Source organism: Trachurus japonicus, chromosome 4, assembly GCF_045865225.1.
Source record: "Trachurus japonicus isolate A0001 chromosome 4, Traja_1.0".
Taxonomy (NCBI): domain Eukaryota; kingdom Metazoa; phylum Chordata; class Actinopteri; order Carangiformes; family Carangidae; genus Trachurus; species Trachurus japonicus.
In genome coordinates, this window is record NC_140910.1 from 18,512,184 (window position 1) to 18,523,318 (window position 11,135).

General features: G+C 39.1%; 2 protein-coding genes across 2 annotated transcripts; one reads left to right on the forward strand and one right to left on the reverse strand.

The window, feature by feature from the left end:
* The first annotated feature begins 444 nt into the window (after positions 1-444).
* On the forward strand, positions 445-6,513 carry rpf1 (ribosome production factor 1 homolog). The gene is made up of 9 exons (XM_085774529.1): positions 445-811; positions 2,873-2,929; positions 3,063-3,143; positions 3,233-3,328; positions 3,441-3,594; positions 3,732-3,814; positions 4,608-4,789; positions 4,913-5,039; positions 5,747-6,513. The coding sequence occupies exons 1-9, from the start codon at positions 566-568 to the stop codon at positions 5,786-5,788; spliced, it is 1,068 nt and encodes a 355-aa protein (XP_085630655.1). The 5' UTR covers positions 445-565; the 3' UTR covers positions 5,789-6,513.
* LOC146988795 (guanine nucleotide-binding protein G(I)/G(S)/G(O) subunit gamma-5) lies at positions 6,321-9,216 on the reverse strand. The gene is made up of 3 exons (XM_085774532.1): positions 9,030-9,216; positions 7,970-8,121; positions 6,321-6,602 (listed from the first exon to the last, which is right to left on the reverse strand). The coding sequence occupies exons 1-2, from the start codon at positions 9,108-9,110 to the stop codon at positions 7,996-7,998; spliced, it is 207 nt and encodes a 68-aa protein (XP_085630658.1). The 5' UTR covers positions 9,111-9,216; the 3' UTR covers positions 6,321-6,602; positions 7,970-7,995.
* Between the last annotated feature and the right edge of the window lie 1,919 nt (positions 9,217-11,135).

Genomic DNA, 11,135 nt, shown 5'->3' on the forward strand with positions numbered 1-11,135 from the left:
TTCAGTGCCAAGAGTTGATGACACCAACTTGATGTTAGTTATTTTTTGACATAATTGTTCATATGGCAATAAATGCAAACTCTATTTTGCCAAAACAATATTGTATTTTGTTTTCATTAACTGTAACTGACCTAGATATGGAGTAGCCTTTAACGTTGTCAAAATAATCTGTTATTAATCATTATAGTAATAGCCAATAGTATGGATATTTGGAGTTGGACAGGTGAGGCCATAGCACCAGCATGTGGACGTACTGTGTTCGCTTAAGCTGTTGCTCACAGTCGCTGAAGCAGGTCATCAGGGGAGTTTAATTTCTGCTCAGGAGTTTTGAAAATTAGAGGGAACATTGTTCACTACTAATTTGAAGTGTGTGTTGCGCGGTGGGATTTAGAGAGTCCATTTTAGAAACAGGTTGTTGCTGCTGTTTCCCCTCCGCGCCACCAGGGGTCGCACCGTTTCATCTCACGACCACACGTCACTTCCTGTTCCCGGAAGTGCGAGGCAGCCACAAGCAGCAGCAGCAGCAGCAGCACGTGAAAAGAGGAAAACAGACAGCTGACACAAAATGGATATCACAGAGGTGCCCGTGAGCGAGGATGTCAAAGGTAAGAAAAAGAAAAACAAGAAGGCGACGAAGAATAATAAGGAGGGAGGAGGAGGAGGAGGAGGCGCAGCGGAGGTGAAAGAGGAGAAGATGAAGATGGAGAAGACGAGTGAGGCAGCCTTCCCCCCCTCCTTCAGTGTGTCCGAGATCAAGAACAAGCAGCGGAGACACCTCATGTTCATGAAACTCAAGCAGGAGAAGAGAAAGGTAACTTAGCAGTGATGTTGTCAATGTGTTCACCCCCCCCCCCCCCCCCCCCTCATGGCTGTTTAAACCTTATAGACAGGGCCGGCCCTAGGATTTTGGTGGCCCCCTAAACAAGATTTTTGTTTGTGGCCCTGCACTCTTAAGCGCCACCAAACACCAAATCACTGGTTAAAACTGAATACAGACATGTTTATGCCCTCTGAGGTTTGAGGCCATTTTCTCGACTTTTACATATTTTTCTTAAATTGATCTTTTTAAGATACTTGCAGATGTAACAATACTCAAGTGTTTTATGTCTAAATATTAGAACCTCCGCTGTAAGCACACTGAGGCCAATTTGTCCTAGAACACTGTAGAAAGAAATAATTTAGGCCAAATGCTGGAAATTTGAGGTCTGCTTTTTGAAAAAAAAAACCAAGTCCCTTGTGAAAACACACCTTCAGTCATGAGAATGAACTGTTTTGGTGCTTGAAATAGGATATGAAGACAGTAATGGATAAGCGTAGAAAACAAGTCTAAAACGAAATTTTGTAAGATTGCTTTTTGAGCACAAATGTTGTCATTCTGCCATTCTGTTTTCACCAAATGTCTCAAATGTGAGATAAAAGAAGCTGAATATTGACTTCAAATTACATATAAAGCTCATAGCTGCACGTGCAGACCTCAGGATGTTTAAATGACTTGAATGAACCCCGGTACCTTTCTGATCATGTGACCCCCCACCTAACGGCTGTGGCCCTAAACAACCGCATAGAGTGTTTATGCCAGCGGCCGACCCTGCTTATAGATTAGCTATATACCTGTTTTACTAATTCCTATGCCCCTGTATTGACCAGTGGTTGGACAATGTAGACATCTGTATGTCATCATTGCCTTCAGGTCTGCAGTTTTCCATCTCTTCTGCTAAAATCCGTCTTTACTCTGTTTTATTAAGTTAGTCTGATCTTCTGCCTCATTAACACCCTCTTTTTTTTTTTTTTTTTTTTCCTTTATTTAACCAGGTAAAAGACCCGTTGAGATCGAGATCTCATTTTCAAGGGCGACCTGGCCAAGAGGGCAGCAGCACACGTCGTCAACATTATAAATTACAAAATACAATATACAACAATATACATTACAGTATTACATTATATTAAATAGGGCCATGTTACAATGGAGGTTTACTAGGCGAGATAATATAAGTTACGTATCCCAGTGGGAGGCAACGATTTGATGTATTGCAATACAGTACTGTGATTGATTGGATACTGTAAGGAAGACTATTGTGGCTTATTTACCAAAAGTATAAAGCACACGCATAAAAAAACACACCTTTTTTTATGCACAAATAAATACAGGTAGCATGCTTCCAGACTCAGAGCAGTAACTTGCGTTGAGTTGAGATTACTTTATTTATCCCATAGGGCAATTCTGTTTCTACAGTTGACGTGCGAGACAGTGCAAATTAGATCAGGTAAGATAAAAAAGTACAATAAGTAGGACAATAAATACATAAATGGGGCAATATACATAAAAAACACATTGTCAATACCAATACTTGTACTAACTACAGCTTCAAGCCAGCTCAGCATTCAACAATTTAATGGAAGAAGGCACAAAAAGACCTAGAATAGCGATTGGTCTTCCTGAGAGGCTGCATATAACGCAGACCTGATGGCATCAAGATGAATTCACAGGCCAGAACATGATCATGATTATTAATGATGCATGCTGCCTTTTGCGAGACCCGTCTTTCCCAAAGGGAAAGTTCATGTTATTTAAAGTTCAGCAAATCTACCTATAGTTGTATTGAACTACTACTCTACTCATTGTGTTATCTGAAGGAATTATCAACACAACACAAAACCACTGTTATCATATTAATAAACTAAGTATCTATAGCGCTTCAAAGAATCGATGCAGTATCACTTACTACTACTGCAGTATTGGACTTTTTTCTTTTTACACCCTTGAGTTTTACCATATACATCCAAGATCATTTTCTGACTAATCAACTTTATCTGCTACTGTAAATATAAGTTGGAAACCTTCTCAATTCTGTGTTTTTTCTTCATATTTCAGCAAAAGATGCAGCTGAGGAAGAACAGGAAAAAAGAAAGAGAAGCTTTAGGTGACAAGGTGAGTGTTTTCCCTGTGTCTTGTTCCATATCTGTCCATCAGTCAAAAAAACAATTTTCCCAGAATAATGAAGTTCATAACAAGCCAGTCACATAAATGTTTGGTGTGTGTATTAACTTTGTCCTCTATGCAGGCGCCACCGAAAGAGGTCCCAAAGACAATAGAAAACCAGAGAGTGTATGACGAAACAACAGTCGACCCAGAGGATGAAGAGGTATGAAGCAGATTTTGTTCGGATGATATCAGGTTATGCATTTGTCGCAAATTTGTCGTCATTTTTTGCAAATTTTCTGTCACCTCCAGGTTGCCTTTGACGAGGGAACTGATGAATTTTCTTCTTACTTTAATGGGATCACAAACCCCAAAGTGCTCATCACAACATCAGACAGACCCAGAGGGGTGAGTGGCTGCTGCAAAGCTCTCCTCTTTATTTCATTTAACCAGATTTGAGAGTTTCTTGTCCTGTTTGATCTCTTGTGCGATGTTCAACACGCTCATGTGTGTCTTACAGAGGACGGTGAAGTTTTGTGAGCAGCTGGCGACAGTAATCCCAAACGCCCACGTCTACTACAGAAGAGGTTTGGCCCTGAAGAGGATCATTCCCCAGTGCGTCGCTAGGGACTTCACGTACCTCATGGTCATCAACGAGGATCGCAAAGTGCCCAGTATCCTTAAAAGGCAGCCGTGTCAGGAGAGAGGAGGATGATGGATAATGTGGATTAAAAGTGACAGTTGTGTGTTGGTAATTTTGCTGAGCTGTAGGTTTTCAGACTTTCTCAGCTTCCTTAACTGCAACTTTTAGATGGTATGGTTCTCTGTCACCTTCCTGATGGGCCGACCGCACACTTCAAGATCAGCAGCGCTAGACTACGAAAGGAGATGAAGGCAAGTATAGACATTCATACTCTAGTCATTGTCAGTTACTGTGGTTTGATAAATTTAAAAATAGGCAATTCAGTAAAATTGATTCTTTATAACATCTGTCTTACAAGGAAATAATGTAGGTCTATAATATGTTGGGCCTAGCTTTTGAATATTGTTTATTGTATTCTTTGGATCCCCATTAGTCTACATAATGATGCAGACTATTCTTCCTGGGGTCCACATTAAATCAAACACAACAATACAGTGTTTGTACAAAAAAATTACATGAAATCATTTATCCTAAACAAGATTATAAAAATGCATATTAAGTAGTACAATGTGAATAAGTTAACATGATCAAGAGGAACAACACAGCTTTTTACATGATTATAAAATAGTTACATGATTATAGAAGAGTATACATGAGATAACCTAAAGCATAAATAAATGTTCAACGCAGGTGTAATAACATACTTGAGTTCAACTTGACATGATTGCCTAATTTAGTAGTAGTCTATTGCAACATATGACGAAACACAGCTTCTCTCAGTTTCATTTTAAAACTGGACATTCCCATGGTTGTGATCAAGTGTGAGGGGAGACTGTTCAGAAGGGATAGTACAGAAGGGAAACCGATAGGCTTCAGGATTTTAGCTTCTGTACGACTGTTACTACTAGATTTAACAGCACAGCCATCGTGGTCATGTTTTGTCCATGTTCAATGAGTGATGATCATTTAAAATAATTTTAAAGGCACAATTTTGGAAGCTCCAGGCTTAGCTGTGTGGTCCCAACAACTACTTTCTCTCTGCAGAGACGGGGTAAAGAGCCCACAGTGCACTATCCAGAGGTGATCCTGAACAACTTCTCCACGCGTCTGGGCCACAGCATCGGCCGGCTGTTGGCCGCTCTCTTTCCTCAAGACCCCCAGTTCGTGGGTCGACAGGTCGCCACCTTCCACAACCAGAGAGACTTCATCTTTTTCAGATTCCACAGGTGAATGTTTAAAGTGTTATGTTGAACTTGTGAGCTGGACATTGTGCCTTCTAAGCTAAACTTACTATTGCAAAAGTTCGTCATATATGTCTATTAAACATTTCTTTGTGTCTTTTTAAAAAGATATATCTTCAAGAATGAGAAAAAAGTTGGCATTCAGGAGCTGGGACCACGCTTCACCCTCAAACTCCGCTCCCTACAGAAAGGCACCTTCGACTCAAAGTTTGGAGAGTACGAGTGGGTCCTGAAGGTGAGTCCGACAGCATTTTTGTTTTGTTTTGTTTTTGAGACGCCTGAAGAAATATGAAATTGTGGAATTAAAGCAGAAGTAAGCGATCCGGTCGTTTTGGCTAATGCTGCGTTCCAGGCAGGCTTTTGAAACCGTAAATTACAGCTTCAAGTCACGACTTACGACTTTGTAGCGTTCCAGGCAACCCACTCGTGTTTTTCCGACCTGTTTTACCTGTGAAAGTCACTATAACGGCCACTCGTAACTTCCGACCCGTGAACTCGTACCAGATCGAACTGGTACGACTTCACAGGTCGGAAAAACACGAGTTGCCTTGAACGCACCATAACAGTCCTCGTCCCTACGTCACCACATTCACGGCGTCCCTTGGCTGCACACACAGCCCTGCATGCCGTTCTCTCTCCTCATTGGATAAAACTTGTAGGATACGAGAAAAGTTTTCTCCTCGGCTCAGAGCAGAGTGACTGACAGACCCGTGTTTCGGTCCAAACACTCTATGTAAGTGATTGCTGTCGGAAGATATAACTATTTAAGACTTATATTAACACAAAAATATTGCTTACTTCTGCTTTAACTTGATTGTAATGTGACCCTAATTTGGTATTTGTTTTATTCAACATGTGGTAGTTTCTATATATTTTAAGTTACTTTTTAAATGTGATCTAAGATAGAAAAATCATATTGAAGCTTTTTCTTTTTGTTTCCAGCGGCATGAGATGGACGCCTGCAGACGGAAGTTCCAGCTTTGAGTACATTTTTACATCTTTTCATCGATTAATTATTGAAATATTACAGGCATCTGTGGACTTTGTTGACAAATGGACTCTATTTTGGATGTCATGGATTCCTTGTGAATGATCAGTGACAACAGTCATCACTTGTTCTTTCAACACAATTAAAGATTCAACAACTGGATTTTATATAGTCACGTCGCTGTGGATTCAGCCTCTTCCTGAAAAAAATGTCTGCATCTGCAAAACCTTCTAGAGACCAACAGTGGCAAGGACTTCTACCCCGTCTGTTAGGTGGCACACATTAGAGGAGACATGCTGAGTGCACAACCAGTGAAATTTAACCACAAAACTGTATGTGGCCTGAATTACATCAGAAATTCAGATTGAGCGCCCAGTGTAAATCACACTGTGAGCTTTCCCTGGTCACTAACACCTGTTGCATGAGCTCTGAATGAAATATGGCAGGAAAAATAATTACAGGCGACGCAATAACCATGTTTCACAGTTTTCTAAATGTGTGTATACTTATTTTAATAAACATTCAAAATGTGGAAATAGCATTTATTTTATCTCAAAATCAGTCATGAAAAAATGTACAGTTCAAAAAGGCACATGTGTGTATTGATAAGGTAAGTTTCTTTAAAGCAAGTAGGTTAAGACATCTATCGTGCCGTTTGAGCACCTGGAAATGTTTCTTTATGAGATTTTACAAAGGCAAAAGTAAAATTAAAAAAACAAAACATTTAAGTTAGTTGTTTGTCCCCAAATTCCCTAACACTCTTGAGATGATTCTAGTCCACGATCCCCAAGGCACCACAATGTCCAAAACCTGCAGAGATTAAACAGCATTAGTACATTAACAACTTTATACAAACTTTTACTTAAAAAAAAACAAAGTTGTTAAGACGAATGAAAGAATGTGTGAGAATCTGCCATGCTGTTTGATGTAGGGTGCTGGGTGAGCAATGAGCATGCCTTCACGCCAATACAATACAAATATCTGATAAATATCAGATTATATCCTATCCCCAACTGCTTGTCGTTAGAGGTCTCTGAATCTTTGTTGTTTTTAAGTCCAGTGACATGCAGAGAAAAAGAAACCAGTAATTCCAGTTCCAGAAATCTTGACAATCAAGTTGGCCAACAGCAATATGCAGTGATTTTAAAACTTGAGAAGACTTATTTGTTCTTTTTAATCCGTTTTCGTATCAGTTATATAAATATTATATTTAATAATTAATGTTTGGGCAAATCAACGAGGTAGTTCAACAGTTAGCTTACACAAAATCCTCTTTCACTTTTAATACTTTCAGTTCATTATCTCAGTTATGCATTGTGGGTCTGAGATGTGAGGTACTGCTGCTATAGAGGAATTGAAATTTTTGTTAAATTATGTATTGGGCTCACAGTATTTAAATGGTTCATACTTCTACGTGGGTAACACACACTGTTAAAGGGATAGTAGCATTTTTTTTAAAAGTGGGGTTGTATGATCTACAAATAGCCCCTAAGTACTTTAATTGCAGTAGAAGACTCTCTGCACTCCTCCCGTTAGCAACGCCAGCCCATAGCCCTGCCCAGAGATTTACAACATACAGTGTTGTGAATGGACCCAAAGAAACGGCCTAAAAGAGGTTTTACCTGAAAAAAAAATACACAGTTCCATTGTTCGCTATAATATAATTTTTTCCAGCCCTTCAAAATGCAGGAAAAACGCAGTTTTTATTTGGACCTAACCAACTCACGTATCCCTCCGCCCAGGGTTAGCGCCCGCCGATCAGTAGTTGGTTAGGTCCAAATAAAAACTGTGTTTTTCCTGCACTTTGAAGGGCTGGAAAAAATTATATTATAGCGAACAATGGAACTGTGTTTTTTTTTTTCAGGTAAAACCTCTTTTAGGCTGTGAAAATAGGCCGTTTCTTTGGGTCTGTTCACAACACTGTATGTTGTAAATCTCTGGGCAGGGCTATGGGCTGGCGTTGCTAACGGGAGGAGTGCAGAGAGTCTTCTACTGCAATTTAAGTACTTAGGGGCTATTTGTAGATCATACAACCCCACTTTGAAAAAATGCTACTATCCCTTTAACCCATGATAAATTGTAATAGATAGATAATATTTACTGAGTGATATCATCAGTCCTTATTGAGCAAGTATTCCACCTCTGACAGAGATATAAAGTGTGTGTTAGTAACTCACAGAGGCGGAGGGTCGGCGTGTGGCTGCTATAGGAAGGAGCAGACTTTCTGTGGTCTGAACGGGTTGTTGCTGGACGACATGCCGGTGAGCAGAGGGTCCTGCTGGGCGTTCTGCAGGCAGAACTGCTGCAGGTCCGCGGCGGCCTGGGACACCTGTGGAGGACAAGCCGAGGCCATATTTATAGTCACTACTAGTATACAGGGCCGTTGCTAGGAATTCTGGGCCCCCTTAAAGAATACTAAAGTGGGCCCCTACCCCTAACTTTTCCTTTTTTCTTCTTAGACTACTGTATGTATTATCGTTTTTTATTTAGCCTTCTTTGTTTTGATGCTAATGCAGCATTACACTGCAAAAACTCAAGTATCTTAGCAAGAATATTTGTCTTATTTCTAGTCAAAATGTAATTTCTAGTCAAAACAAATATCATTATACTTAAAATAAGACACATCATATTAAAAGTAGCTTGTTTTTATACACTTTTTACTTCTTTCAAGCATATTTTCACTTGGAATAAGTAGAAAAAATCTGATAGTGGAGCAAGTTTTTCTTCCTTATTACAAGCACAAAAAAAACTTACTTTCACTGGCAGATTTTTTCTATTTATTGTGAATTTAAGTGAAAATGATCTAAAAACAAGTTAATTTTTAGGTAATGAGTCTTATTTTAAGTGGAAAGAGATTAGTTTTGACTAGAAATGAGACATTTGGACAATAAATAAGACAAATATTCTTGGAAAGATGTTGAGTTTTTTACAGTGTACTTATGAGTATTAGTCAGGGTCTTACGCAGAATAAATCAGTCATACAAAGATTAGACTACTGGGGTTTTTTATGGACCCCACTGGGCGCTGGGCCCCTAGAGTTATCACCACCTTTCTCCCCTATACAACGGCCCTGACAGTATAAAAAGGTGCTGCTGTGGCCTGCCAGTGAATATCGGACTCATTTTGAGTGACACCACCCGCGTTAATACAACAACGAGAGCAACAACCCTGTGACAAACCGCTGTGTGAAATAATAAAACAACACGCCCTGAAACCACCACCGAGCTCGACCGTTACCTTCACTCTGTTAATGCCGGCCTCCAGGCGCAACTGTTGGACGATTTTCTTCATCGCCACGATGTTGGATGATCCCGACATTGTTGAGATTTTTTGAAGAGACTATCGTCCAAATATGAAACTTTTAAAGTAGCTAAACAACTCTCTGGTGTTAGCGCTAGCTTGCTAACTACTTCTCTTCCTCAACAAAGGGTTTCCGGTTTCCTTAAAGGCGTGTCCGTCAGTGCTGCCTTCAGGGATACTCGTAAACTATAAATGTTTCTGTTTTTTAACCTTTATGGTACCATGTTGCCCTCAGGCAACATACCACTTTTTGGCCTGTCAAATCTCCACAATTCATCCCATTTAATGCTGTAATACTTTAAAAAAGAGAGGAGACCTTAGAGAACCAATAATAATGCTTTAATTTATCACATGACTTTCAAGAAGCCATACTGAAACCCTTTTTTGCTGACTTTTTCAAAGGAAACAGGTTAGCCATTTTGCTCCACTAAAACGGTCTGAAAACATAACTTCCTGGCCCCTTTTCATCTGGAAAAAAATATATTTACACTAATAGATTAGTAAAGATTCATTTTTAATAGTTCCATGCAATTTATTTACTTATTAAATAATGGAAACTTGTTGAAATGTACCTGTTGCCCGAAAGCAACAACGTACCACTATAGAAAATTGCAATGTTGCCTTGAGGCAACAGTGGACCATTATGGAATCAATATTGCATTATGGGACTATGGTAGTGTGTGTTTAGGTGCAAATATAATGTTCAAAAACATATAATTCATCATAATTTAGTTTTAGTTTAGTTTTATCCTTAATAAATTTGATTTTGGATGCAGTAAAGTAAAAACCAGGCTATTATGATGATGATGAAGAAGATGAGAATGAGAATTTGGATGAGGATGAGGCCCGTGAAGGTGAAAGTCTACAGAGACTGGTGTTTCTAATACAGTATATGATGAACCGTAATGGTACAATGTTGCCTACAGGCAACAAATCCCCAAAACTTCCAAAAATAAATAATTAAAAAAAATTTCTTTAGATTATGGTTATTTAGTCTATTTTGAGACATAAAAACACTCCAAACATTTTTTCCCCCACTGGCATCATAATGCGTACCATAGAGGGTTAACCCTCCCGTTGTCCTTCTGGGTCAAATTGACCCAATATGTTCCCTTCCTCCATCCTTCCTTCTTTCCTTCCTTCCTTTCTCCCTTCCTTCTTTCCACAATCCTTTTTCCCTCCCTTCCTTTTTTCCTTCCTTCCTTCATCCGTCCTTCTGCTTCCTTCTTTTTTTTCTTCTTTTCTTTAACCTTTATTTTACCAGACAAATTGCTTGAGATAAAAAAAATCTCTTTTTGACCTAATCTGTTCCTTCCCTCCATTTTTCTTTCCTTCCTTTTTTCCTTCCTTCGTTCCCTGCATCCATTCTTCTTCATCCTTTCTCTTTTGATCCAATTGACCCACTATGTTCCCCCTCCATCTTTCTTTCCTACCTTTTCTCTTCCTTCTTTCCACATTCCTTTTTCCCTTCCTTCCTTGCTTCCCTTCGTCCTTACTTCTTTCTTCCTTTTTGACCCAATTGACCCAATCTGTTCCTTCCCTCCATTTTTCTTTCCTTCCTTTTTCCCTTCCTTCTTTCCTCCCATCTCTCCCTTCATCCTTCCTGCCTTCCTTCCTTTTTTCCTTCCTTCCTTCCTTTCCTTTGTCCTTCCTGCCTTCCTTCCTTGACCCAGGAGGACAACAGGAGGGTTTTAATGACAGTGAGTTATTAATTTGTAGAATAACTTAATTCGTTGTGCTGAAACATCAGAATAGTATAAAGAGATAACCCATAAAGCTGAAAATATATATTTTTTGAATTTCATAAGCTTGTGCATCGCTACAGAAGCACTTTAATAAAAGACAAAAAAAAAACGTGTTTAACTTATTTCATAATTTTGATGTTTTGACTATACAATTGGTGTCCTATAATTAATTCAAATTGTTTAATTCATTATTATAATTTATAATTTATTCCGTTTTGTACCGACGTAATTTGACAAAAAAAAGCAAAGAAGTGCAACAATTCCCATGGTCCCTGAAAGCAGCGCCACATCTTTATGA